At 40.2% G+C, this 24774-nt stretch overlaps 2 protein-coding genes across 40 annotated transcripts in view; one reads left to right on the plus strand and one right to left on the minus strand.

Annotated features, from left to right (window-relative positions):
* DLGAP1 (DLG associated protein 1) overlaps positions 1-24774 on the plus strand; it is a 961850-nt gene that overhangs the window by 427000 nt on the left and 510076 nt on the right. For 13 of the 14 annotated variants that reach the window (XM_034943985.2, XM_034943989.2, XM_034943988.2 and 10 more), the window contains one exon: positions 24059-24144. The exons of the other annotated variant lie outside the window; for it this stretch is intronic. The gene's annotated coding sequence lies outside the window, so the exon portion shown is untranslated. The remainder of the gene's footprint in view (positions 1-24058; positions 24145-24774) is intronic. 14 annotated transcript variants of the gene reach the window in all.
* Positions 1930-24774, minus strand: part of LOC117976846 (uncharacterized) — a 97038-nt gene continuing 74193 nt past the window's right edge. For 12 of the 26 annotated variants that reach the window (XR_010110139.1, XR_010110144.1, XR_010110145.1 and 9 more), the window contains 3 exons: positions 15500-15651; positions 7498-7619; positions 1930-5743 (listed from right to left, as the gene is read on the minus strand). Coding sequence is in view for 1 of the 26 variants with exons in the window: in XM_055102778.2 (XP_054958753.1) it covers positions 5681-5743; positions 7498-7619 (185 nt within the window). In the remaining 25 variants the exon portion in view is untranslated. Of the gene's footprint in view, positions 5744-7497; positions 7620-11217; positions 11376-15468; positions 15652-24774 lie in introns of those variants that run through there. The other 14 variants (XR_010110146.1, XR_008621968.2, XR_004667645.3 and 11 more) reach the window with 6 other exon arrangements.

Below are 24774 nucleotides of genomic sequence, written 5' to 3' on the forward strand. Positions count from 1 at the left end.
AGGGAACCCTTGGTGGGAAGGTAAATTAGTACAGCCATTATGGAAAGCAATATGGAAGGTCCTCAAAAAATTAAAAATAGAACTACCAGCACTCCCACTACTGGGTATATATTCAAAGGAAATGAAATCAGTATATCAAAGTGATACCTGCATTTTCATGATTATTGCAGCACTATTCATAATAGCCAAGATCTGGAATCAGCCTAAGCATCCATCAGTGGTTGAATGAATAAAGAGAATATGGTATATATACATAGGGAATACCATTCAGCCTTAAGAAGAAGAAAATCTTGTCATTTGCAACATGGATGAACCCACAGGACATTATGCTAAGTGAAATAAGCCAGGCATAGAAAGACAAATACTACATGATCTCACTTACATGTGTAATCTAAAAAAGTCAAACTCTCAGAAGCAGAGAGTAAAAGAGTGGTTACTATGGAGAAGGTGAGGTTTAGAGAAATGATGATCAAATAATATAAAATTTTTGTTGAATGGGAGGAATGACTTCAAGAGCCCTAGTGTCCAACATGGGGACTATTGTTAATGTATTGCATACTTGAAAAAAAGTTTAAGTAAAAATGCTACTTGCTTGGAAAAAAACAAAGGGTTAGATGGCATTTAGCACATTTAATTCACAAAGCAGGGAAATAACGTGATGCATTTGAGAAAACTTCCCATCACAAATGCTTACAATAAAAGGGTTCAGTGCTTAAATGTTAAACTTCAGTAGTCTGGAAAATGTAATTACACTGATGCCTCATCTCCTGAAACTGATCAGTGGGGTGTGACTGGATGTGATAAAGGTAAAAAAGATGTAAGGATAACAGATTTCATTTTTTCTTTTAAGTTTTATTTTCTTTTGTATTGACATATTTATATATATTTATGGAATAAGGTATGGTGTTTCAACACATGTATACATTGTATAATCAAGTCAGGGTGAGTAGCACTGTTCATATTAAGCAAGTTTCTATTTAGTTTGATCATTTCAACATTTGGCATGATGTGCCCTGTGCCTGCTTTTTTAAAACTGAGATCAGGTAATAACGTATTTGCTGCCACCCGAATGCACAAGCAAGTCAGGAGGCTGACGCCCCCTCAGAGCAGAGCAAGGTAATGCTGCTTTCCACATGTCACTTTTATGGTCTATTATGTGTTTTTGTATTTTTTTATATAAATATGCTTTGCATAGAGTCACAAATAAAAGTAATGAATAGCTATGTAAGTACAGAGAGACAGTTCCCTATATATTTACATATTTTGGGTAACCTATGTTAAAATCCCCAAGGCTTCAGATTGTCTCTGCAATAACAGCCCCTCATCTAGGAAAGGAAGAGCTAAGTTTTAGAATCTTCTCGACAATCTTGGGTTTGTTTCTAGATTTTTCTACTTGGTAGCACTTTACAGCCATTTCTAGCATAGAAGCACACTTTATCTTTCTCCAGATTGAAATGTTTTTTCTTTTCTGTTGAGGTAGGTGACATCACAACTGATTGGTTATCAAGGGCCATTTGAGGAAGACATGATACTTAAGCAAAACCATCTTGAAGGCACCACAAAGAATGGTTTTAAGGAGCAGCTTAAGTGGAGTAAATCAAATTCAAGGTCACTCATTACTCAAGCTCTCCCTAACACTGCTGAGCTGGAAAGCAAATTATCTGAGTCACCATAATCTGAGGTGTTTTTTGTGTTACATTTTGCTATCTCTCTGTTTTTGCAAGAACAAAGTTCTAAGTTGATCTCAAATAAATTACAATTTTATATAACAAGGGAATCTGTATTAACATAAATGATGGAAATCACTTCTTCCTACAGAGAAGAGAAGGAGTATGAGGGAACTAACATTTTTTGCATCCTTACCATGCCCCAGACTCTGGGCTCACTAGGTAAGTGTGCCGTCTCATTTAATTTCACTAGAGCATATCATTATTCTTTTTTTTTTTTTTTTTTTTTTTTTTGAGACGGAGTCTGTCACCTAGGCTGGAGTGCAGTGGCACAATCTTGGATCACTGCAACCTCCTCCTCCCGGATTCAAACAATCCTCCTGCCTCAGCCTCTCGAGTAGCTGGGATTACAAGCATGCACCACCACGCCCAGCTAATTTTTGTATTTTTAGTAGAGATGGGGTTTTGCCATTTTGGCCAGGCTAGTCTCGAACTCCTGGCCTCCAGTGATCCTCCCACCTCAGCCTCCCAAAGTGCTGGGATTATAGGCATGAGCCACCGCACCAGACCACATTATTTCTATTTTTAAATGGGGAAGCGAGCCTCAGAGACATCACACAAATCATATGTTAGGATATATCAAAAACCTCCAAAATTTCTGTGCTTTTTCCTAAAAAGCATGCTGACTATCTAGTACCCTATCCTACTGCTATTGTTAATATTCACCTGACATAAAACTCAAGAACAACACTGTGGCTGCAGTAGAGTCAGGGTAATCCAGGATGTAAGGAGCCTGTCTCTTCTCCCCAGGTGCTCTCTACTTCTGCATAGTGAGGTTATTCAGGCCGAGCCTCACTTGGGGCTGAGCCACCACCTGTACAATTCCTATCTTAATAATAGCAGCTAGTGCCTAAACCTTGGAAAGGAACAATACTGTCAGGCTAAATCAGAAAGTCGCATGCCAATTTATAATTAATTTTGTGAGATATTCCAGGACAAAGACTGTGAAAAGGATTTTGCATGTCTTTTATGATAACTAGTTTCACTGAATAGACTATTTCATAGCCCAGAAAGTCCCTGTGTGACCAAAGAATCAGAAATAGAAAATGTGGCACCACTGAAGGATAGTTTCTACTTCACAGATTATGATGTGATCTCCTGATGATTTTTCCAATCTGGAGAACCAGAAATGATTGCTTATACTCAGAGCTCCATCTCATAGATAGTGCTATAGAAAGAAAATTCCTATTCTCTCGACTCTTCTTTTTTTTCACCCTTTGGTAACATCCAACCCCTAAGTACCTGTGGCCTGTGTACCTGTTTGGTCTGTGAATTTTGAGTTTTAAGTATTCCACCCTGAAAAGTGCAAAACCCCTTCTAAACTGGAGCAGAAGAATTTGGCTTCATTTTACTTTTAAAGTAGGCTTTGTAAAACCCTTTCTTACTTCCCGCTCAGAATGGCATTTTAGAATATGGATATCTCACACTGAAAAACCTAGACATCTGTATGACCCTTTTAGTGAAAAATCCACCCACTGACCCCTGGCATGGTTTCAACAGTTCAGAAGCCTTTTTCTAGCACATCTTAAACTAAATTCAACTTAACCTAACTAGTGACTGTGCATGTTTGTGTGTGTAGATGACAGAGGTCAAGAGGAACCAACTTAAGAACCGTGGTCACCTTTTATAAATGAAAGCATTATTGCTGCCACAAGAACCTGACAACATTTTGTGATGTGATGCTGTTAATACTATAAGCCTGAAAAGAGTGGGGACTGTCTTGACACTTAGATTCACTTCCTGGGAAGAGAAAACAGATTCTGATTTAATTGTCTTATGGCTGTCTATATTTGGCTATTTTAGAGATGAGACTACTTTTATCATAACAAGAGATTGTTTCAAATCAAAGTAACTGTTTTTTTAAAATACCTTCAATATATTCACTTGGCTTTTAAAAATGTCAGTTTGAAGAATCCCTTAGCAGTCATGTAAAACAATTTTATATATATGTATATATGATATTTATAAATTGTATATATATGGCTTGAATTATTTTCAAAACTTTATAATTATCAGCAGAAAATAGAACTTAGATGGAAAACAGTAACCTTAGAAGGCAGAGATCTAAACTCTGGAAACTTACAATATGTTTGTTCTGTTAAAAATGACAATGTTATTGTCCAAAAATAAAATGAAAAGGGCCTTTAGAGTCAGAAAACCAGGACTTGGATCAATTGCATGACCATGGGCCAATCACTTTACCACCCTGAAGAACTGTTGCCTCATTGGAAAAATGGTTATACAGGTTGAGTGTCCCTTATCTGAGATGCTTGGGTCTATAAGTGCTTCAGATTTCAGATTTTTTTGGGTTTTGGAATATTTGCATTCCACTTACCAGATCAGCATCCCAAATCTGAAAATCCAAAATCTGAAAATTTTTGAGTACTGATGTGACACTCAAAAAAAAATGCTCATTGGAGTATTTTGGATTTCAGATTTTTGGATTTGGGATACTCAACCTGTAATAGCAGTACTCACCTCTTTGAGTTCTTGCATGTTTCAAATGAGCCATGGGTATGAAATACTCAGTGTAGAGTGCACACACATGACCTTGGACAGGGTCACTCCACCTGTGCACACTCAAGGCCTCAGACACTCTTTTTGTTTTATTTCCTCTACTTGTCTTTTCACTGCTAAATCCCTAGAACCTAAAATAGTGCTTGCCACTTTATAAGTGCACAAGAAGTACTTGTGGGAGGCAGGAGGACAGAGGGCAGGTAGGTGGGTTCTTGTTTTGTCTGATTTCCCCAGTATCCGAGTCTCCTGCTCTCTGCCTGGTCCCTTCATATTGATGACTTGGTAGCACTGCCTGCCTAAGAACTTGGTTTCTGTTTCACTCCTGGATTACTGTTTCATGAGTCAACCATCTGGCTCTCAAACACCACAGCTCCCCAGCAAGCCCATCACCTTCCCAGGTAAAGTCCATGCTCCTTAGAAGTCACTCCCACCTCTAAGTCTGGCCAGTGTGCCCTTTGATTAGGCACAGCTATACTATGTAAAGGCAAAGGGTGTCATTATCATCATAGTCAGAAAAAGTGAGGGTTGCAGAAGGTGGTAGTCATTAGTAGTCTTTACCCAATATTTCTCCCCCTTTTCTGGGTACATAAAAGAATTGCACTCCCCTGACCCCTTCTAGACAGATATGGCCACGTGAGTTGCTTTAATGCCAGGTTGTGAGCATGAACAGACATGTCACTCCGAGCATAAGTGTTAAGAGGGGAATTTGCCATGTCCCCTTTGCCTGTCTTGTTGAACTCAGAAGCCAGTTTCCGTGAAAAAGCATTAGTATCACCATTGTGGGGGTAGCACTCCCTTGATCCAGAACAGGAACATGGGGTTCTTCCCAGCTGTGGTACTCCCTTCCTGTTTAGGCCTCACCGGGAAAGTGGGGATTCTACGAGGATGGGAGATCAGGGTTCCATTCTCAGAAGCTCCAGACTGAAGTGCAACATGACCTCCAAGTCCTGATACTGAGAATCTTTCTGATGCTAATACTTTGTCTTTGACAAGTCATTCATGTATGATTTAAGAAAAGAGCTGAACAATTAATAAGAGGGATGATATTTGTATATACTATCTCAGAGATTACCAAGGAGAGGAGTTTTAATTTGACTTCCAAAGTTTGAGTTGGAATTTTACACTTCTAAATTAGATTTAATAATTTTTCAAAGCTTTTGAAATAGGAAATTTACCAAGACCAGAAACCTCAAGTCAATTACATCGAGATAAATGTCAATGAGAGAGGGGAAGAAAAATACATAAGCTTTACAAAAAACAGACACTTTCACACAGAGATACACACACAGACATGTGATCCATATATAAACCTTTTCTACTAAGCAGAATAGAAACCAAATTTTTTTTTATTACATTAATAAATAAAAAGAAAAGGAAAACCAGATTCAATGCTAGGCCATTCCAGTTTTGCTCCAGCCTGGGTCTCCTAAACAGCTTCAGGTGACTTCTGTGGTCTTCCATCTCCTATTTGAAAAGCGTGTTGTTGAACTAGATGACACCTACAGCCATGGAATTCAGAAGCCTATTGTCACTTTAAGGTGAGTGGGAACACATTTTGTTCTAGCAAGAAGACCAATTTAAATTAAACTGGAACATTTTGAAAAAAAATAAGCTTATTGATTCACTTGTGCCTGACTCCTTCAAAACATCTTTTGAGTCAGGTTATGACAAGAGACATAAAAATAAAGTTAATAATAACATTGAATGCAAAAATTAGGTTCCAAGAAAGTACAAGAATGCGAATACACTTGCTGAAAGGGAAAACACAGCTGTGATTACATGGCAAATATGGCTGTAGGTTTCTTGAAAGTCAAAGTCAATGCAATAAAGTTTACCCATGACAGTTGTATAGCTTTTAGGAAAGCCCAAAGTTTTCCTAGTGTTAAAAGCCTTTTAAAAAGACTGTCCGTATGGTACATTTTTAAAAAGAAAAGAAAGGAGAAAAAGAAAGAAAATCTAAAGAAAAAAAATAAGCAATGTCTCTGAATAGGCAATTCACAGCAAGAGAAACCTAAATGGGTAGTAAATATTAAAAGATGTCCAAACTCTTTCAAAATTAGGAAAATACTAATTAAATCATTGATAAAGTGTCAGTCTATAATCATCAGATTGACAAAAACTAAAAAGTTGCATAACATCAAATGCTGGCGAAGATATATAGAAATGGAATCCCTGATACCTTGCTGGTGAGAATATAATCTAACAGAGCTATTTGGGAAAATAATCTCACTGAGTTTGCTGACATTTAGTATGGATACACCCAACAATCCACCAATTCTACTGCTAAATATACCCTCCACAAATCACTCAGGTGCTCAAGAATAAGGTGTGTTCATGTTCATGGCAGAGCTATTACTGTTAGTAGACTTACCAATGTATGAATAGCATGGCATATGATGGAATGTAAAAAGCAATCACTTAGACTTATATGTAGCATCATGAGTAGATCTTTAAAAACAGTGTTGAATAAGAAAAGTTAGAAAGATACTTATGCCACAGTATCATCTATGTAAATTAAGCACAGTGAATGCCAAAATTTTTCACATCTTCTCTGTGTGTGTGTGTGTGGTGTGTGTGTGTGTGTGTAAAAGGTAGAATGGATGAACATATATATTATAAATATTATCTATTTCATATATATATAATAAAAGCTGACTATGGTTGGAGGGGGCTGTGAGATTAGAGACAGAAGATAATAAAGAACAAAGTAAAACCAAAGTAAATGAAACAAAATAGAAGCATTCTGTGGATTGACGATAATAAAATGTCATGCAGTTCACAATCATCTTAAATTTTCTTATCTAAAGTCTATATTTTAAAAAGTTTTCTGAACATTTAAAAGTTGAGGAAAAAACAAAATTAAGAACATGTGAACAATACTGTAAAAACACCAACTCTATTTGAGAGCCTTCATGAAAGCTCAGCTTGAGTCTCATACAATGTGAACTTAATGTAGTTTTAAAGGATTAGTCTTTCTCACTTGGGGACAGAAAATGTAATAATACCTCCTTACAGTTACTGCAGTTGAGGACAGAACTCATTCATTTGAGTTCTGTGTTAGTCTGTTCTTGTGTTGCTATAAAGAAATACCTGAGAGGCTGGGCACAGTGGCTCACTCCTGTAATCCCAGCACTTTGGGAGGCTGAGACAGGCAGATCACCTTAGGTCAGGAGTTTGAGACCAGCCTAGCCAACACAGGGAATCCCTGTCTCTACTAAAAATACAAAAATTAGCCTGGCATGGTGGCCCATACCTGCAATCCAGCTACTTGGGAGGCTGAAGACAGGAGAATTGCTTGAATCCGGGAGGCGGAGGTTGTAGTGAGCCAAGATCGCGCCATTGCACTCCAGCCTAGGTGACAGAGCAAGACTCGGTCTAAAAAAAAAAAAAAAGAAAAAAAGAAAGAAAAAGAAAAAGAAAAGAAAAGAAATACCTGAGACCAGGCAACTTTACAAAGAAGAGGAGTTTAATTCTCTTGAGGTTCTGGAGGCTGTACAAGCACGGCACCAGCATCTGCTTGGCTTCTGGGGAGACCTCAGGGAGCTTTTACTCATGGCAGAAGGTGAAGCAAGAGTAGGCATGTCACATGGCAAAAGCAGGAGCAAGAGAGAAAGAGAGACAGTGGGAGGTACTACACACTTTTAAGCAACCAGATCTCACAAGAAATCACTCACTGTGTTGAGCACAGCCCCAGGCTATGAAGGACTTGCCCTGATGACCCAAGTACCTCCCACCAGGTGTAACTGCTCAATGGATTCTCCTTGCGTGCTGCCTAGACAGAGCTGATTTATCAAGACAGGGGAATTGCAATAAAGAAAGAGTAATTCACGCAGAGCCGCCTGTACAGGAGACTAGAGTTTTATTATTACTCAAATCAGTCTCCCCCAAAACTTGGGGATCGGAGTTTTTAAGGATAATTTGGCAAGTAGGGGCTCAGGAAGTGGGGAGTGCTGATTGCTTGGGTTGGAGATGAAATCATAAGGCGTCGAAGTGAGTTTTTCTTGCTGTCTACTATTCATGGGTGGGATTGCAGAGCTGCTTGAACCAGTTTACCAGTCTGGGTGGTGTCAGCTGGTCCATCAGGACAGAACACAGGGTGTGCAAAATAACTCAAGCACTGATCTTAGGTTTTAAAACAGTAATGTTATTCCCAGGAGCAATCTGGGGAGGTTCAGACTCTTGCAACCAGAGGCCGTATGGCTCCTAACTGTAATTTCTAATCTTATAACTAGTTTGTTAGTCCTACAAAGGCCGACTGGTCCCCAGTTAAGAAGGGGATTTATTATCATCTTTGTTTCAAAGTTAAACTATGAACTAAATTCCTTCCCAAGCTTAGTTTGGCCTACACCCAGGAATAAACAAGGACAGCTGAGAGGTTAGAAGCAAGATGGAGTTGGTTAGGTCAGGTCTCTTTCACTGTCATAATTTCCTCAGTTATAATTTTTGCAAAGGCAGTTTCACAGGCTCCACCTCCAACACCAAGGATTATATTTCAACATGAGATTTAGTGGGGAGGTATATCCAAACTACATCAAGTCCTAATTTATATGGGGTCCTCCTCCCCAGCCCAGGACCTGGCACATAACGGTTACTCAAGAAGTCTGTAGAATGAATGAATTCACATTTTAGAAGCATAGAATTATTATTCATGTAGCTAAACCTTGGGACGATAAACCAAAAATAAAATTCAAAGGCCCCCCACAACCATCTGAATGTACTTCCTCCTCAGCCAGGCGCTCTAAAATTTAACCTGAAAGACTGGTTCAGGCCATGACAGGAAGTCGGGGGTTGGACATGCCTCACAAAACCCCTCCAGCATTAACATCAACACAGACCTTAAGTCTGGTGAGAAACATTTACAGTCTATTCTCTCTGAAGCCTGCTACTTGGAGGCTTCATCTGCACGATAAAAGCTAGGTCTCCACAACCCCTACCATAACCCAGACATTCCTTTCTATAGATAAAAACTCAACCAATTGCCAATCAGAATATGTTTAAATCTACATAAAACGTGAGTTGTCCCACCCTTCCAGATCAAACCAATGTAAATCTTACATGTATTGATGGATGTATTATGTCTCCCTGAAATATATAAAATTATATGCCCTTTATAGGTCATAGAATTTGCTCTTGGTGAAATTTCAGGTTTTGGGAGGGAAGGGTGTGTGTGTGTGTGTGTGTGTGTGTGTGTGTGTGTGTGTGTGCGCGCGCCTATGTGTCTCGTTTCCTAGATTCCTTGGACAGGCATAGCCAGGGACCCTGGTTAAAGATTGATCCTGCAACACAGAAGAAGTATCTACTTAATAATCTAGTTAAATGATATATTCTAATAATTAGAATAAAATATTTAGATCATTAGAACAAAAAATGCCCCCAAACAACCTGACTATCTTAAGCTACAGAAACAAATTTATGAAGTGTCAATAAGTTATATTTGCCTTATATGGACAGAATATTCTTCCCCAAAGACATTGAAGAGTTATAAAGGCAAGTCTGGAAAATACACATTTGCATAATGAAAACTAAAAGGACTTTTCATTTTAAGAAGACTCTTTTGCATAAAAAATTATATCTTGTAAATATATGAAAATGTGTATTTATAAGCTTTTAATCAGATAAATCTTAAGCGACAGAAGTGTTTATAGGTTAAGTGTCAGAATCTATTTTGGTATGAAGACCACTGAGAAAAGAAGATAAAGCATCTTTGAAATTAACCATATAAGCCCCTGGATAAAATAGATTCTAATTTATATAACTTTATAAAGTAAGGGGCATCTTCTAATGCATAATGTCGGGAAAATGTCTTTGTGATTAGACAGCTGGCTGCAAGATGAGCATGCCCACTCAGAGGAAGAGGAATTGGATCATTAGATGGAGCAGAATAGACTGTGCTCAGAAATGACCTTCTCAAGAATTTTAGATGTTGATTACTGTAGTTGAAAGAGCTCCAAGCAGGAAGAGTCATTAATTTTGAAAAAATTCAGTCAATAATGTTTTTCACTTCTTTCAGCTGCTTCACACAGACTAATTATTTCCTTTTTAAAGCCTTGAGTTTTTCTGTCAAATTCTTATGTATAGAATGATAGCCCTTTCCAAGTGAGTGGGGAACCCTCACTTATTGAACCTTGACCCCCCAAATCGGAGTACCTTTTCCATCTTTCCCCTCTACTTTTGCTGTAAAGCTTAAATTCAGAATTCGAATAATTAAATCTAATGACGAAGTCATAATACAGATATCTAGGCTGAAAGTTCTTCTGCTCTGAGTGGTTTATTATTATAATTCTGTATTTGTCTTCAGCCTTATTTAAATCCCTTCTGATGGAGTTTACATCCACTACTTATCATTCTTCCATCCTAATAACCACTCATTTATTCATTCGACAAATATTTGTTAAATGTCCTTTATATGCAGGTTACATGGGAAGTACTCATTCCTAAATATTTTGTTATTTAAACTTGCCGGTTTTAGTGGATGCTGTAGTTGGCGACCCAGATACTCCTTCAGAGCCAAGGTACTCGTTCTGCCAGCTGCTGGAATTGGTGGCACCTGACAGCTCTCAGCTGTATCCCTTCTGGAAAATTGCCTTTGGCCAAAGGGAGCTGCCTCACACGAGGTCATGCTTCCTCCCTGGGCAGCCCACATCCAATGTCTGGCCACTGCGGGGGATACAAAGACTCATCCCCACTGCTTCAGTTTGGGCCAGTTCTGAAGGGCATCCCAGCTCGGGACTCCAGCATGCCCCTCCCACCCGATCCTTCTTCCTTCATTCTGTCATAGTGGTTTTGCCCAGAGCACACCCCAGTGGAACTCCCCACAGATCTCCATCTCACAATCAAACCTCCATGGAAGCAAACCTAAGTCAGAGTAAACCACAGCCTCACTTGTCATAGCCAATCTTCACAGTCCCTGCTATTTCTATTAATATAATCATTGTTAGTATCCAGAGAAACAATGGATATTTTGGTTACCAACCTAACTTAAGGCATGTGAGTGATTTTCTACGTCCAGATTATACTTAAAGAGAGTGATAAGATTAATGCTGTCTGCTAGTATCTTTTGAAAAGCAAACTGAATCATTAACTGGTCCAACCGAATGTTGCCAATTGATGCCTTCTCCATTGACCAACTTTCTGGAAAAAAAAAAAAAAGTATAGCACATTAGGCTTTAGGTAGACTTACTGGTAGACTGTTTCACTAATCGGCAAAGCAAACATTGATAACTGGCAAACCATTCACCTGGGAGTCTTTGTTTGTATTATGCAAATGAACTACTTCCTCTTGTCTCAGCTGTATTCTGCTTACTTATAGTGAAGTTTAAGGCTGAGCCAGGAGAGGGCGAGAGCTCCACCCTGGAGGGCCCTTGCAAGATTAAACAGCAGTTTCAGCAGGGGCACTCTTTGCTTTATTTGTAACCTATTGCTACATTGGGTTTCCAGAAATTGTTTACTGATGTTTATTTGTTTGGGAGCATTTTTTGGTTATGTGCTTGAGGAAAATGAGTAAAAATCCAATACCTTTTCTGTGGTAGAAAATGAAAGACTTTCTTTAACTTTTTTGTTAGAAATAATTATTTTATTTATGCTGAACTCCAGGGAAAACAGGATATGAAGTCCCAAACCATTTCTGCTTTCTTTCTGAGTATTTAATTCAGTTTATCAAATATTTATTGAGCATCAAATCTGTATGAGGATTTTACACCCTTGGTGTACACGAGTGAACAAAACAGACACAAGCCCTGCCCTGAGTTCTACTTTCTTTGCTCTACTACCCTGAGGGAGAGAGAAGGAGGAGTGAGGGAAGGATGCAGAGATGATGTGCAACATATTTCCAGGTTTTCTGCACAGGCCTGCTTTTAATTATTCTGTCCTGTTCTAAGAACACATAACTCACTTATTTCCTTAGATTATATGGTCACTTTTATTTTGACTACCCAAACGTGATCTTTGGTGTAAATAAGACTGAAAATTCTCACCTCTTATTCATCTGAAAATATTGCTGGGGAGATGAGGGGCTGAAAGGTGAAGGGAGGGAACTAGTATTTATTGAGCCTTTAGTATACTCCACGTGCTTTACATGACATGCATTTAATCTGCACAGTCAATCTGCAAGTTGGATATGACTTTTATCCCTACTTTATGTATGGGAAAACTGAGACTGAGAGGTTGACTAAATCACTTTGCAGAGACCACACAGGAAGTAAGGCACTGACCCTGAACTGAGCTCAGGACCCCTGCCTTCTCCCTTGCAGTGCTGACTCCGCTGGAGTCTCGCAGGTAGAAGTATCACGCTTCTGGTCTACCAAACTTGTCAGCATACCTAGAGCTTGAGAAAGAATTTTTTTAATTCAATGAACACTTATGCAGGTCTTGAAACCAGTGTGCTTCAAAATGAACTTGAGCAATAGAGCCTCCTGGGCCTAAGAAATTCAGAAGAAAAGTATTGCAAAGATTTGTGTAATGGTTAAGCCTTCCTTCATGATGATAGCCACAAACCTCCCCAGAGGTAATCTGTTGTGGCTCAGATTCTTCTATAGAAGCTTCTCCCAAAGAATGTACACAAGGTTTTCTGTGTATCCTACCCATCCAGCCACTTCTCTCCCATATATCTTTGAACTGGGAACAATTCCACACTTAAATAGGGAAGTGTGATGAGAAAAGACTGATGATAACAGGTGAGGCTGCTCACCAGCGGCTGCCTTGGTGGTCTGGGAAACTTGTTTTGGAGAAGTTATTTGAACTAGTAATTTATTTATATTAAAAATGAACAACTCTGAAGACCACTGTAGATTTATATTGCTTTTATATTTTAAAATTTTGTGTTCTTTCTCCTATATAAAATTTAAGGCTAAATATCTGTCTCTAGGGAAAAGAAGTTATTCAGTCATACTGGAAAGGAATATGAAAGGGAAGGCTTGAACTGTAGTTAGTCAGATACTTAAATCTGCTGATAGCATGTGTTCATTACTCTTCAATCTTAAAGTTGGAAAATTAATGAATTTTCTGAAGCCAAAGGAAGGAGAACTTTTGTTTTTCATGGGAGAATTAAAATATTAACATCTATACAATATTATTTGTTTACCTTTATATATCTTGATTTGTTCCACAAAGAATTTGGAGTGGCTTATACGAATTGTTAGCTCAACAGTGGGATAGATTGATGGATAGAGATATAAATAAAAATTAGTATCATTGTATGATTTTTGTTATAGTGTGCTATGCAATTATTGACATTAAGCTGATATTCCTAAAAGCAGAAGCAAAGAGGAATACTGTATATTATGTCACTCATATTTAGTCCTGAAAGAATAAAATTCTTCAGTGAAGCAAAGATTTTCCTGACACTTAGGTCTGACAAGGACATTTTTTCTGATATGTCGTAGCCAGTGTTTTTCGATGACATTCTGACAAAAAAGTGAAGGCAGGTGTCATGGGAAACTTTTTAAAATTTTCCCTAAAAGCAAACTGAGGATATAATGACCAAGTCCAACTCAATGGAAGCAATGTTCTGGATACATTAGAAAGTGTGTGGTCAACATACACAACTTGCTAGTAGACTACCTTAATTTCCAGAGTAAGGATACCAAAATCATAGCCCGTGGCCCAGCAGCTTCCTCACTCCAACTTAGGATGTGTGGATCCATCATAGAACTGTTTTCTGCTTAGACAAAACTAGGCTCAGATCCCTTTCAAAACAGTGCTCTTGGTCTTCACTACCAATTGATTAGAGATGGCAAAAACTGAAGCCTATTTTTCATCATGGGCAGAACCCTCTAGGGCGTCAATATGCACTTCAAGAGAGAGCACAGGCCTCTGAAGTTATACACACCATTATCTCTGTAGGTCTCTCTAAGTGTTTTTCCAGCATGGGACTTCAGAGCTTTCAATCCACGGAAGAGTCACCATCAGGAATGCATTGACCACACATCCTTTAAACACTTTCTCTTTAATATTTCTGTCAAGAGCTTTCACTAAAAGGTGAGCAGCAAACAGTTCAAAGACATGTTCTCGCAAGAGTCTGGGCCCAGTGTTCTGTGCTGTTAATCAAAGGCAGGGCCATATGAACTAAAAGATGAAAGCACACCATCCACCGACACACTCTTTAGAACTTAGAGCCTCTCCCAGGCTGGCACCTGGCATCCACCTGCACCTGGTGAGGTTGGGGTAGAACCTCTGCAGGACCAATCAAAAATACTTCCGCAGTGTCTACTGGGTGTCAGAAAATGAGGATATGGTGTTGAACGGGTGCTTGTCCAGAATGGCTCTAGTCTAATATTTACACTATAATTAGTTACTATTTGGGTCTTTTTGTTTGTATTTATTTATTTTTATTAATATACAACAGTTGTACATATTTTGGGGGGATATGTGATATTTTGATACCTGCATACAATGTGTAATGATCAAATCAGAGTAATTGAGATATTATCACCCCAAACATTTATCTTTTCTTTGTGTTGGGGACATTACAGTTCTTTGCTTCTAGCTACTTTGAAGTGTACAATAAATTTTTGTTAACTGTAATTTCCCTAGTATTCTATCAAATCTAGAACACATTCCTTTTATCTGACTGTACTTTCATACCCCTTGACCAACATCTCTTCACCCCCACTAATCACTATGTTTGTTATTTGCTGTGAAGGATAAGGATGGCTGGACTTGTCCTTAAAAGTTGGCTAAGTAGGCCGAGGTGGGCAGATCACGAGGTCAAGAGATCGAGACCATCTGGCCAACATGGTGAAACCCCGTCTCTACTAAAAATACAGAAATTAGCTGGGCGTGGTGGTGCACTCCTGTAGTCCCAGCTACTCAGGAGGCTGAGGCAGGAGTATCGCTTGAACCTGGGAGGTGGAGGTTGCAGTGAGTCGAGATCATGCCACTCCACTCCAGCCTGGGCGACAAGAGCGAGACTCCATCTCAAAAAAAAAAAAAAAAAAAAAGTGGGCTAAGTATCTTCCAAAACACAAATAAAAGAACAAACATGCTTCTGAAATTCTCACCAACTATACCAAGTATACGGTATTGATTTTCATAGTCTCTTACAGATTGATAGTCATCTTATTAGTTTAGGAATAAATAAATATATTGTTTATATTATGAACAGTTCTCTATTTATCTTGCCAGCTTAGGACTATAGAAATATGTTCGTTATGACTGTGGTCATAAAATGGTTTTTTGGTGGAATTCAGAGAATAGATTACTCAGACAATCATCATAAGTAGATTCATTAAAGTTACTTTTAAATATTTAATAGTTACCATCAGATAAATCCACAAATGGACAACTTTTAAGGAATTCAGTGTTTCATAATTTTACGATTGTTAGAAGCATCCTATTGTAATGGGGACAAAAGTGTGTGGTGGCTGTCATCTGGTGCTTTCTATTTCTCCAGAAGTATGAGAAACCTGCACTGAAAAGAAAAAGAAATGTCAGAGAGTTGAGGAGAATGGAGCATATAGAAATTATTGTGATTTGTCCTCTTTACACAAAAGCAGAGAAAGCCTCTGACCACTGCCTACATTGACTAATTTAGTGCTTGAAACTTTTAACCACAAACAGATATCCAAAGTGCACTACCCATTTGAAAGGAAGACTGTAGGGTCAGACTGTCTGGATTTGGGTCCAGCTCCTTCACTTACTAACTGTGTGGACCTGGGCACAGATCAGTTTCCTTACCTGTGTGAGGGAAACCCTGTGCCTCAGTTTCCTTATCTCTATATTGAGGTTAGTAATAGTCCTTACCTTAGAGAGGTTTTTTAAATATTAAATGATTGTGTATGTAAATGCTTATAATAGTACCCGGCAAACAATAAGCAAGCATTTGCAATCATGATTTGAGGTACCCCAACAGCACAAGACACTAGGGCTAAAATGAACATTCAGAATAAATGACCCCAATGGAAACAGAAAGAATTTTTTTAAATAAGAAAACTTTCAGAAACTACAACTTAATATTACTCAGTTAGTTTTCACAGAACATTGAAAGGATATTGCAATCACAATATAAGAATATAAATCGGGCCGGGACCGGTGGCTCACACCTGCAATCCCAGGACTTTGGGAGGATGAGGCAGGAGGATCGCTTGAGCTCAGGAGTTCAAGACCAGCCTGAGCAACATAATGAGACCCCCTGTCTCTATAAAATAAATTCTTTTTAATTAGCTGGCCATGGTGGCGCATGCCTGTGGTCCCAGCTACTCAGGTGGCTGAGGCAGGAGGATCCCTTGACACCATGAGCCAAGATTGCGCCACTGCAGTCCAGCCTGGGTAACAGAGTAAGACCCTGTCTCAAAAAAAAAAAAAAAGAACAGGAGCAATCTGTTAACAAGATAGTCAAAGAAAATTTATAGAATAAAAAGAAAAAGACAAATGTCAAATACATAGACCAGTTTAAGGGACCCACAGCAGACAGTCTGCTGCTCAGCAATACCAGCTTTCTCTTCCTCTTGTGCCACAGCCAGACTGCATTTCCCAGGCCCCCTTTGTAGCTTGGGATAGCCAGTGGAACCTGAAAAGGAGTATGTCTCATGCCCAGGCCTGGCTGCTGAAACTGTCCACAGTGCCATTCCGTGTTGTGAGGCTGTGGTGCAGTTATACAGTGGCAGATGTTTTTGCAGTGGCTGGGGGATTCTTTGTGTGGAAGTGGCAGAGTGGGGGCTGGCAGGTGGGCAGAGGTGTCAGTCTGAACCATCAGTGCTGCTCTGAGGAGCCTGAACTTTGCCTCGGGGCCATGGGGATCCACCAAAGTCTGTGCTATGTGTAGACAGGGGTATAACAAGCAGATGTGTTAGAACATTCACTAACTAGAATATTCTGAGAATTTCAGAACATTCACTCCCTTGGCTGGGGGAGGACACTGAAGAGGCCAGGAGAGGTGGGCATGGCACTGAGGCTGGAAGCAGTTAGGAGGTTTTGGTAATCACCAGGTGGAAAAGGATCGGGCTTGAATTCAAGCAGTGTTAGAGGGATGAAAGGGAGAGATGGATGCCCAAGGACATTGTAGAGTCAACTGTTCTGTTGGGTGTGGGGAGTTGAGATGCCACAATTAGAAATAAATGTGGATACAGGTCTCATCACATTTGGGGATACATCATGACTTTGGGTGCTTATGCTCATGGCTGTTATTTTCTCTGAGAAGTTAGAAGATTTTTTTTTAATTTGGTTTTGTGTTGTTGTTGTTGTTGTTGTTGTCGTTTGAGACAGGGTCATGTTCACACCACTGAACTCACCCAGGCTGGAATTCAGTGGTGTGATCATGGCTCACTGCAGGCTTGACCTCCTAGGCTCAAAGGAACTTCTCACCTCAGCCTCCCAAGTAGCTGGGACTACAGGTGTGCACCACCACATCCAGCTAATTTTTTTATTTTTATTTTTTGGTAGAGACAAGGTTTCACTATGTTGCCCAGGCTGGTCTTGAACTACTGAGCTCAAGCAATCCTCCTGCCTCAGCCTCCCAAAGTGCTGGGATTACAGACATGAGCCACCATGCCCGGCCCAGAGGACTGTTATCAGCACCCTCTCCACCGCCACATTCTATACTCTGTCCATCCCAAACTATTGGTTATTTCATTTATTGCTGCCCCTGTAGGTACTATTGCTCTGTCTGAAATATGCACATCCCCTTGACAATCTAGAAAGTTTCTAAACAGCCTTTTACCTACATCAAGTCTTCTGGGAAGGCTTCTCTCACTTCAGAAAAGCCTGGCTGCACCCCTCTTGAGCCTTTTCTCTCCCATGCCCTCTCCCTTCCGGTGGCACTTATAAAAGTGGGGTCACCATGCTCACGACCTCTTTACAACTAGACAGAGAGCGTCTGATGGCAGGTAAGGATTTTTTTTTTTTTTTTTTTTTCTTGAGGCAGAATCTTGCTCTGTCTCCCAGGCTAGAGTGCAATGACGCCATCTCGGCTCACTACAACCTCCATCTCCCGGGTTCAAGTGGTTCTCCTGCCTCAACCTCCTGAGTAGCTGGGATTACAGGGGCACATTACCACGACCAGCTAATTTTTGTATTTTTAGTAGAGACGGGATTTCACCATGTTAGTCAGGCTGGTCTCAAACTTCTGACCTCAGGTGATCTACTCGCCTCGGCCTCCCAAAGTGCTGGGATTACAGGTGTGAGCCACTGTGCCTGGCCGGAGGGATTTTTTTTTTTTCATCCTTGTGTTTCCGATGACTAGCCAAGGGCCTATGATAAACAGGTGCTCAGTAGACATTTGATGAATAAGATAATTCATTAATGAGAATAAGGGACAGGAAAAAGATGTGGATCTTGAAGTAGTAGCATCCCCACCTCCATTCTTATGAGAATAGAGGAGCTAACGAGCAACCCTGAAAGGACCAATAGCATTGAAAATTTGATAAATAAAGTTGAAAGCAAAAAATACATACATTCCACACAGTTGTATGATTCCTGTGCTTTTTGTTGCCTCAAATGCTTCATTCTCATGATTCTTTATCTTTTTAAATTTTGTTTATTGATTTTTAGACAGAGTCTCACTGTCACTCAGGCTGGAGCGCAGTGACGCGATCATGGCTCACTGCAGCCTTGACCTCTTAGGCTCAAGCATTCCCCCAACCTCAGCCTCCCAAGTAGCTGGGACCACAGGCCTGTGCCACCACACCCGGCTAGTTTTTTAATATTTTTTTGTAGAGACAGAGTCTTCCCATGTTGTTCAGACTGGTCTTGAACTCATACGCTCTAGCAATCCTCCCGCCTTGGCCTCCCAAAGTGCTGGGATTACAGCACTGAGCCACCGCACCCAGCAATCCTGATGATTCTTAATCTGATTTTACTTTTATTTTATTGTGTTGCCTTCTCAGCAAACACTACACTAAACTGTGTAGCAACCAAAGTAACATCAGATTAAGAATCATCTGATTACAAACTTTTATCTCAATGGAATATTTAGAGAAATGGTGTGTAACCCTGTATCATGTCCTGTGGTAGAATCTGTTACAAGAAAACAAGACAATTGTGCTCCTTGTGGATCACAGATATGCTCAAGTTCTAGAATACAATTTGCATGATCTTGTAAGTAGTGCAGATCATGACTTGCCCTCTTTACATCTTTAGTCTTTAGAAATTCAGCCAGATATGGGAGTCTAAGAATCCTTCTAACCTTTGGAGCTCTTCTCTTCTCCTCTACCTCCCTGTCCATACATGATCCAGCTCCATCCTGCTACTGTTCCCTTGGTCCGGTGAGGAGACTCATTCACCTAAAGGTTCCCATTCCTGGGAGGGTGGTGGATGCTGTCATTCTTCAGCTTGAAATCACTACTAAACAAACCCATCCCTACCATGGGAACATGAATCCCATTCATGGCATAACTTCCGTTTGTTATTATGCAAATATTTTCTACTTCCAATAGAGTGAGGAGAGGAAGGAAATACAGCAACAAAGGAGGAAGAGAACCCTATCCTGCCATGGGCATGTTATGAGCTGTGTCCTCCAGGAGACTTTAAGTTCATTGAGGGAAAGCACCCCACCTTCTTGCTCCTCTCTATCTCCAATACCTAGGAGAGTACCAGGCACATTCAACAATATTGCTGGTTGAGTGAATGAGGAAATGATTGATTAAACAAATGTGTAACAGCAAGGCAATGTTTGCTGCTGCTGTGGTGGTTGTCCCAGTATCGGCTGCAATACAGTAGGAAACATGGATCTCAATGAATGCTTTCTGTAGTTAATGCTATTCATACAAGATTAGTGATGCCAGACGGGAAAGCAGCGACCTGATGATCCGCATCCACTCATTTGCAGATTGGGTCAGAAGTCAAGAGGAGCATGGAGTGCAAGTGGAGTCTAAAGAGACTCGGTGGCGGCCAGGTGCAGTGGCTCACACCTGTAATCCCAGCACTTTGGGAGGCCGAGGCAGGTGGATCACGAGGTCAGGAGATCGAAACCATCCTGGCTAACATGGTGAAACCCCGTTCTACTAAAAATATAAAAAATTAGCCGGGCATGGTGGCGGGAGCCTTGCAGTTCCAGCTACTCCAAAGGCTGAGGCAGGAGAATGGCGTGAACCCGGGAGGCAGAGCTTGCAGTGAGCCAAGGTCGCGCCACTGCACTCCAGCCTGGGCGACGGAGCGAGACTCCGTTTCAAAAAAAAAGAGAGAGACTCGGTGGCTGTCACTCCCTTCCCACGTCCTGTAGCAAGGCTTCATCAGCAGCAGCATTTCTTCTTCTTCTTCTACCTTTGAATAGTCCAGTTCCCATTTTGTGCATTGGTTTAAAAGTCAGAAAAGTAAAAACGAATACAAAAAAGCAACATATTGAGCACTGAACTACCTAAATCAAAAGCATATGGTAGTTGTATAGGAATTGTTATTTTTTTCCCCGTCACTGGTTTTGGTTTTTCTGCCTTTCATTGTATGAGAATAAAACACTTTCACAGAGCAATTGGAAAGTTCAAAATTGCTAGGCATGAAAAATGATTTTCATTTTTAGACAGATGTGATTTCTTCAGAAGCCATTTATATCCAACTGCTGTGCCTGTCTTTGGGAAATTTAACTTAAAAAAAATTGTAGCCTGATACAAGACACGACAGCTTTCTGTACAGAGCCTTTGCTAAGCCTTCCTGCTTGGATTCAAAGATAATAACTATATGGCCTACAAATACCTTGCGAAAATAGGTATTTTTTGTTTAACTATACCTGAAAAAATATAACTAGATGTGCAATTTTACAAAGAGATGACAAGTTGATGTTTATTTTACGGAAGACATAATAACTTTGTTGTTGTTACTTGGTGTATATGTGTGTGTGAGTGTGTGTGTGTGTGTGTATATATATATATATTTATTTATTTATTTATTTACATATAGGGTTTGGTTCTGTTTGGGGCATCAGGCATCCACTGAGGATCTTGGAATGTATCCCCCATGGATAAGGTGGGGGCTACTGTATGTCACAAAGTTCAGTGGAAAAATCCCAGTGGGTGAGGAGTCCAGACAGAGGAAACAGCCCAGCAGGATTTGTTAGTGACTGATTCCAATTTTAAAAAAGTTTATGTGATAATTAAGCAAATGAATAGTCATATTTTCCAAATGTGAGTTTTTAGCTTGCCATTGACAGAAAAAGAAGCTGCAAAAAGGGGAACCACTCTTACATGCAAAATAATAGAAAGAAATCTCAAGATAACCTAAAAATACAGGCAGGTTGAGTTCCTGAGTGAATGCTGACTAGGATCCACAGTGTTTGCACAATAAGTATTTATAAATCCTTGACATAAGTCACCATGGTATGACCGAATAGCAAACCAATACACACACACACATTTTCCCTTTTGAGAAAACTTTAGGGTTTTATTCTGATGCCTCATAGCAGTAAAATGGTTTTTTGTTTGTTTGTTTGTTTGAGATGGAGCCTTGTTCTGTCGCCCAGGCTGGAGTGCAGTGACGCAATCTCGGCTCACTGCAAACTCTGCCTCCTGGGTTCAAGTGATTCTCCTGCCTCAGCCTCCCGAGTAGCTGGGATTACAGGTGCCCGCCACCACGCCCGGCTAATTTTTGTATTTTTTAGTAGAGATGGGGTTTTGCCATGTTAGCCAGGCTGGTCTTGAACTCCTGACCTCAGGTAATCTGCCGGCCTCCACCTCCCAAGTGCTAGGATTACAGGCGTGAGCCACCGCACCCGGCCAGCAATGAAATGATTTTAAGAAAGTAATAAAACAGCACGAGGGGAAACGTGGGGGTTGGAACTCAAATGCTCCCTTAAGGGTCACTCACTCTTCAGCCACTCTTCAGACCTTGGCCTTTCAACCCTTCCAGTCAGCACCTCCTGGAGCTGCCCCAGGAGCAAGAAGCCCTGCCTCTACCCTGGGATCCAAAGCCCATAATTATTCCCTGGGAGTCTTTTCGAAATATCTGACTATGATGAAGATAATATGTGTCACCAGGGTTATTCTTGTATTGAGTGCTTAGCATGGGCCAGGCGCTACATTGATAGTTTTAACCTTGTTATCCCATTCACTCCTCACTACAGCCCTATTTCTATACAATTACTGTATGTTTCTTATTCAGTTAAACATTGCACTTCATAGAACACTGCATTGTTCCATGAAGTGTCTGGGTGCAGTGGCTCACACCTGTAATCCCAGCACTTTAGTAGGCCGAGGTAGGAGGATAACTTGAGGCCAGGAGTGCAGCATCAGCCTGGGGAACAGAGTGAGAACTTGTATCTACAGAAAAATTTTTAAAATTAGCCAGGTATGGTGGTAGGTCCCTGTAGTCTCAGCTATTTGAGAGGGTGAGGTAGAAGGATCACTTGAACACTGGGGGTCAAGGATGCAGTGAGCTGTGATCGTGCCACTGCACTCCAGCCTGGGCAACAGAGCAATACCCTGTCTCAAAAAAAAAAAAAAAGCCAGGGGTTGGGTGGGAAACAGAGGCACTAATTTTCCCAGGGACACATAACTCAAAAGGGTTGATAAGTTAGGCTGCTTGTGATAACTATGATTAACCCTCCTCCAACTGTGACTACAAAAATTCAACAGCTGGAGTAGCACTCTTAGAGTGACCTCTGTTCTTATCAAGAAACAAACAACTTTATACTCGTTGGTGAGAACAGAGTGGTAGTTTTCTTGGGGACATGGAAAAGAGAGTATTAATGAAGAAATGAGAAATGAAATGGTGCTTCCCATGGAGAGAAGAGAATGCTGGAATTTCAAGTGCTTCTTGGACTTTTTCTAAGAGAAAATTGGAACAACTCATTTTCTGTTCTTTCAAACACAATTTAGCCCTGCTCTGGCCCTAGAAGACAAACAGGATGCAGGGGCTTTGCTAGTCTCCCATAGTTGCTATTTTCCCTGTAATCAAAATGGCAAGAGAAGAATACTTCATAAAATGAAGATGTAGCAAGAACTTACTGTCCATCATTAGGCATTAAAGATGGGGTAAAAGGAACTAATACTTACAGAAAGCTGAGTAGCATTTCTTGGCCTCAGTGTTGTCATGGTCTAGTGGAATGGACTGAGTGGCACAGGAATACCAATGTAATCAGTAAAAGTGAAGTACAAAGAACTAGACACACAGAGGAAAGAACAACTGTCTCTTGTCTGGAAGCCCAAGGAAATCACCATTTAGAGATTACATATGAACCAAGCCCTCTACAAAAGGGTTCCTAGGCATCCATGTCAAAAACAGACAGATTAAAAAAAAATTACCAATACATTTGATGCAGAACCAAGGTTGAGAACTACTGGAAGAAGTTAGAGAGTGAGAAACTGGATTTTGAAGCAGTAGCTTTTAGGCTTCCTGAGACTATGGAGCACTTGATTGCTGTGGGCCAGGTGTGATGGAGAAGGCTCCTATCAGAGCAGCCGCAATAGGGATGGGAAGGAAGAAACTAAAGACACAGGTGCACTTGACAGGAGGGAGAGGATGCAGAAAGGGACCTGCTAAATTGTGAACTCCCGAGGGTGGGCACTAACCTATCTCTCCATCCCAGAGTACCCAGTACGTGACTCACACAACATGCCAACAGAATAGATACTTGTTGAATAAATAATTGAACTGGGTAAATATATTTTAAAAATTTGGAAAACTGGGCAGCTGGGGAATAGAGTATCACCAAAACACAACAAAGAAATTCGGAAGGAAAGATGTTTAGAGGAAAAAAGTGAATTCAGTCTTAGACCTTTTCAGTTTAAGTAATTAGACATAATAATTTGAAGATTCAAACATCTGAGAAGTCTGTCTAATGTGCAAAAGAAGGTCAAATCATAGGGCCCTCCTAAATTCCTATATTTTGTCACCCCCTCCTATTTCATTTGTATGTGACCAGGAGACTAAAACATGCATTATGCTCCCAACAGGCTAAATCTCTTCTGGGATCCACTGAATGCCACTAGAGGGTCTGCTTGAGAGAATTCCTGATTGAATGACAACGGCGCTAAGAACAGTAAGTCATGGTTGGGAAGCAGTAAGGGAAGAATGGAGCCCAGATATCCTAAATTAAAATATAAAAGGCTATCGTTATTAGGCATGTACATCTAAATTTCAAAGTAAAAGGCCAACATCCCACTACGCCTCCCGAATCCAGCACATTCCACCTAACACACGCACACACACACACACACACACACACACACACACACCCTTCCCTCTGAGGCAATTAATGGACCCAAACTGACTTTTTTATGGAACCATAATATAGAAAGAAATGCCTGTGCCGAAAATGTCAATGCACAATAATTTATCCGAAATCAATGCTCTATTCTGTGTCCCCAAGCTCAGCACTAACATTGTAACCTCTTAAATGTGCCTTGTTGTCTGCAGCTTGAATTCCTTTGTGGTTTCACATACGTTATTTGGATGAAGGCTGAAACTCTCACACACTGGTTATTATAGACTGTGCAGTTGAAATTAATAGAATAGAGACGCCCTCTGTCTGATGACTCACTATTTTTCCTCTTCTGACTCATAGTTTTTCTTTTTTGTTTTTTTCACATTATTGATCAGTGAATAGTCTAGTAATCTAATTCATGTGTATTTCAGGGCTAAAAATGGAACACTAACCTTGAATGGGGAA

Source organism: Pan paniscus, chromosome 17 (assembly GCF_029289425.2).
Source record: "Pan paniscus chromosome 17, NHGRI_mPanPan1-v2.0_pri, whole genome shotgun sequence".
Taxonomy (NCBI): domain Eukaryota; kingdom Metazoa; phylum Chordata; class Mammalia; order Primates; family Hominidae; genus Pan; species Pan paniscus.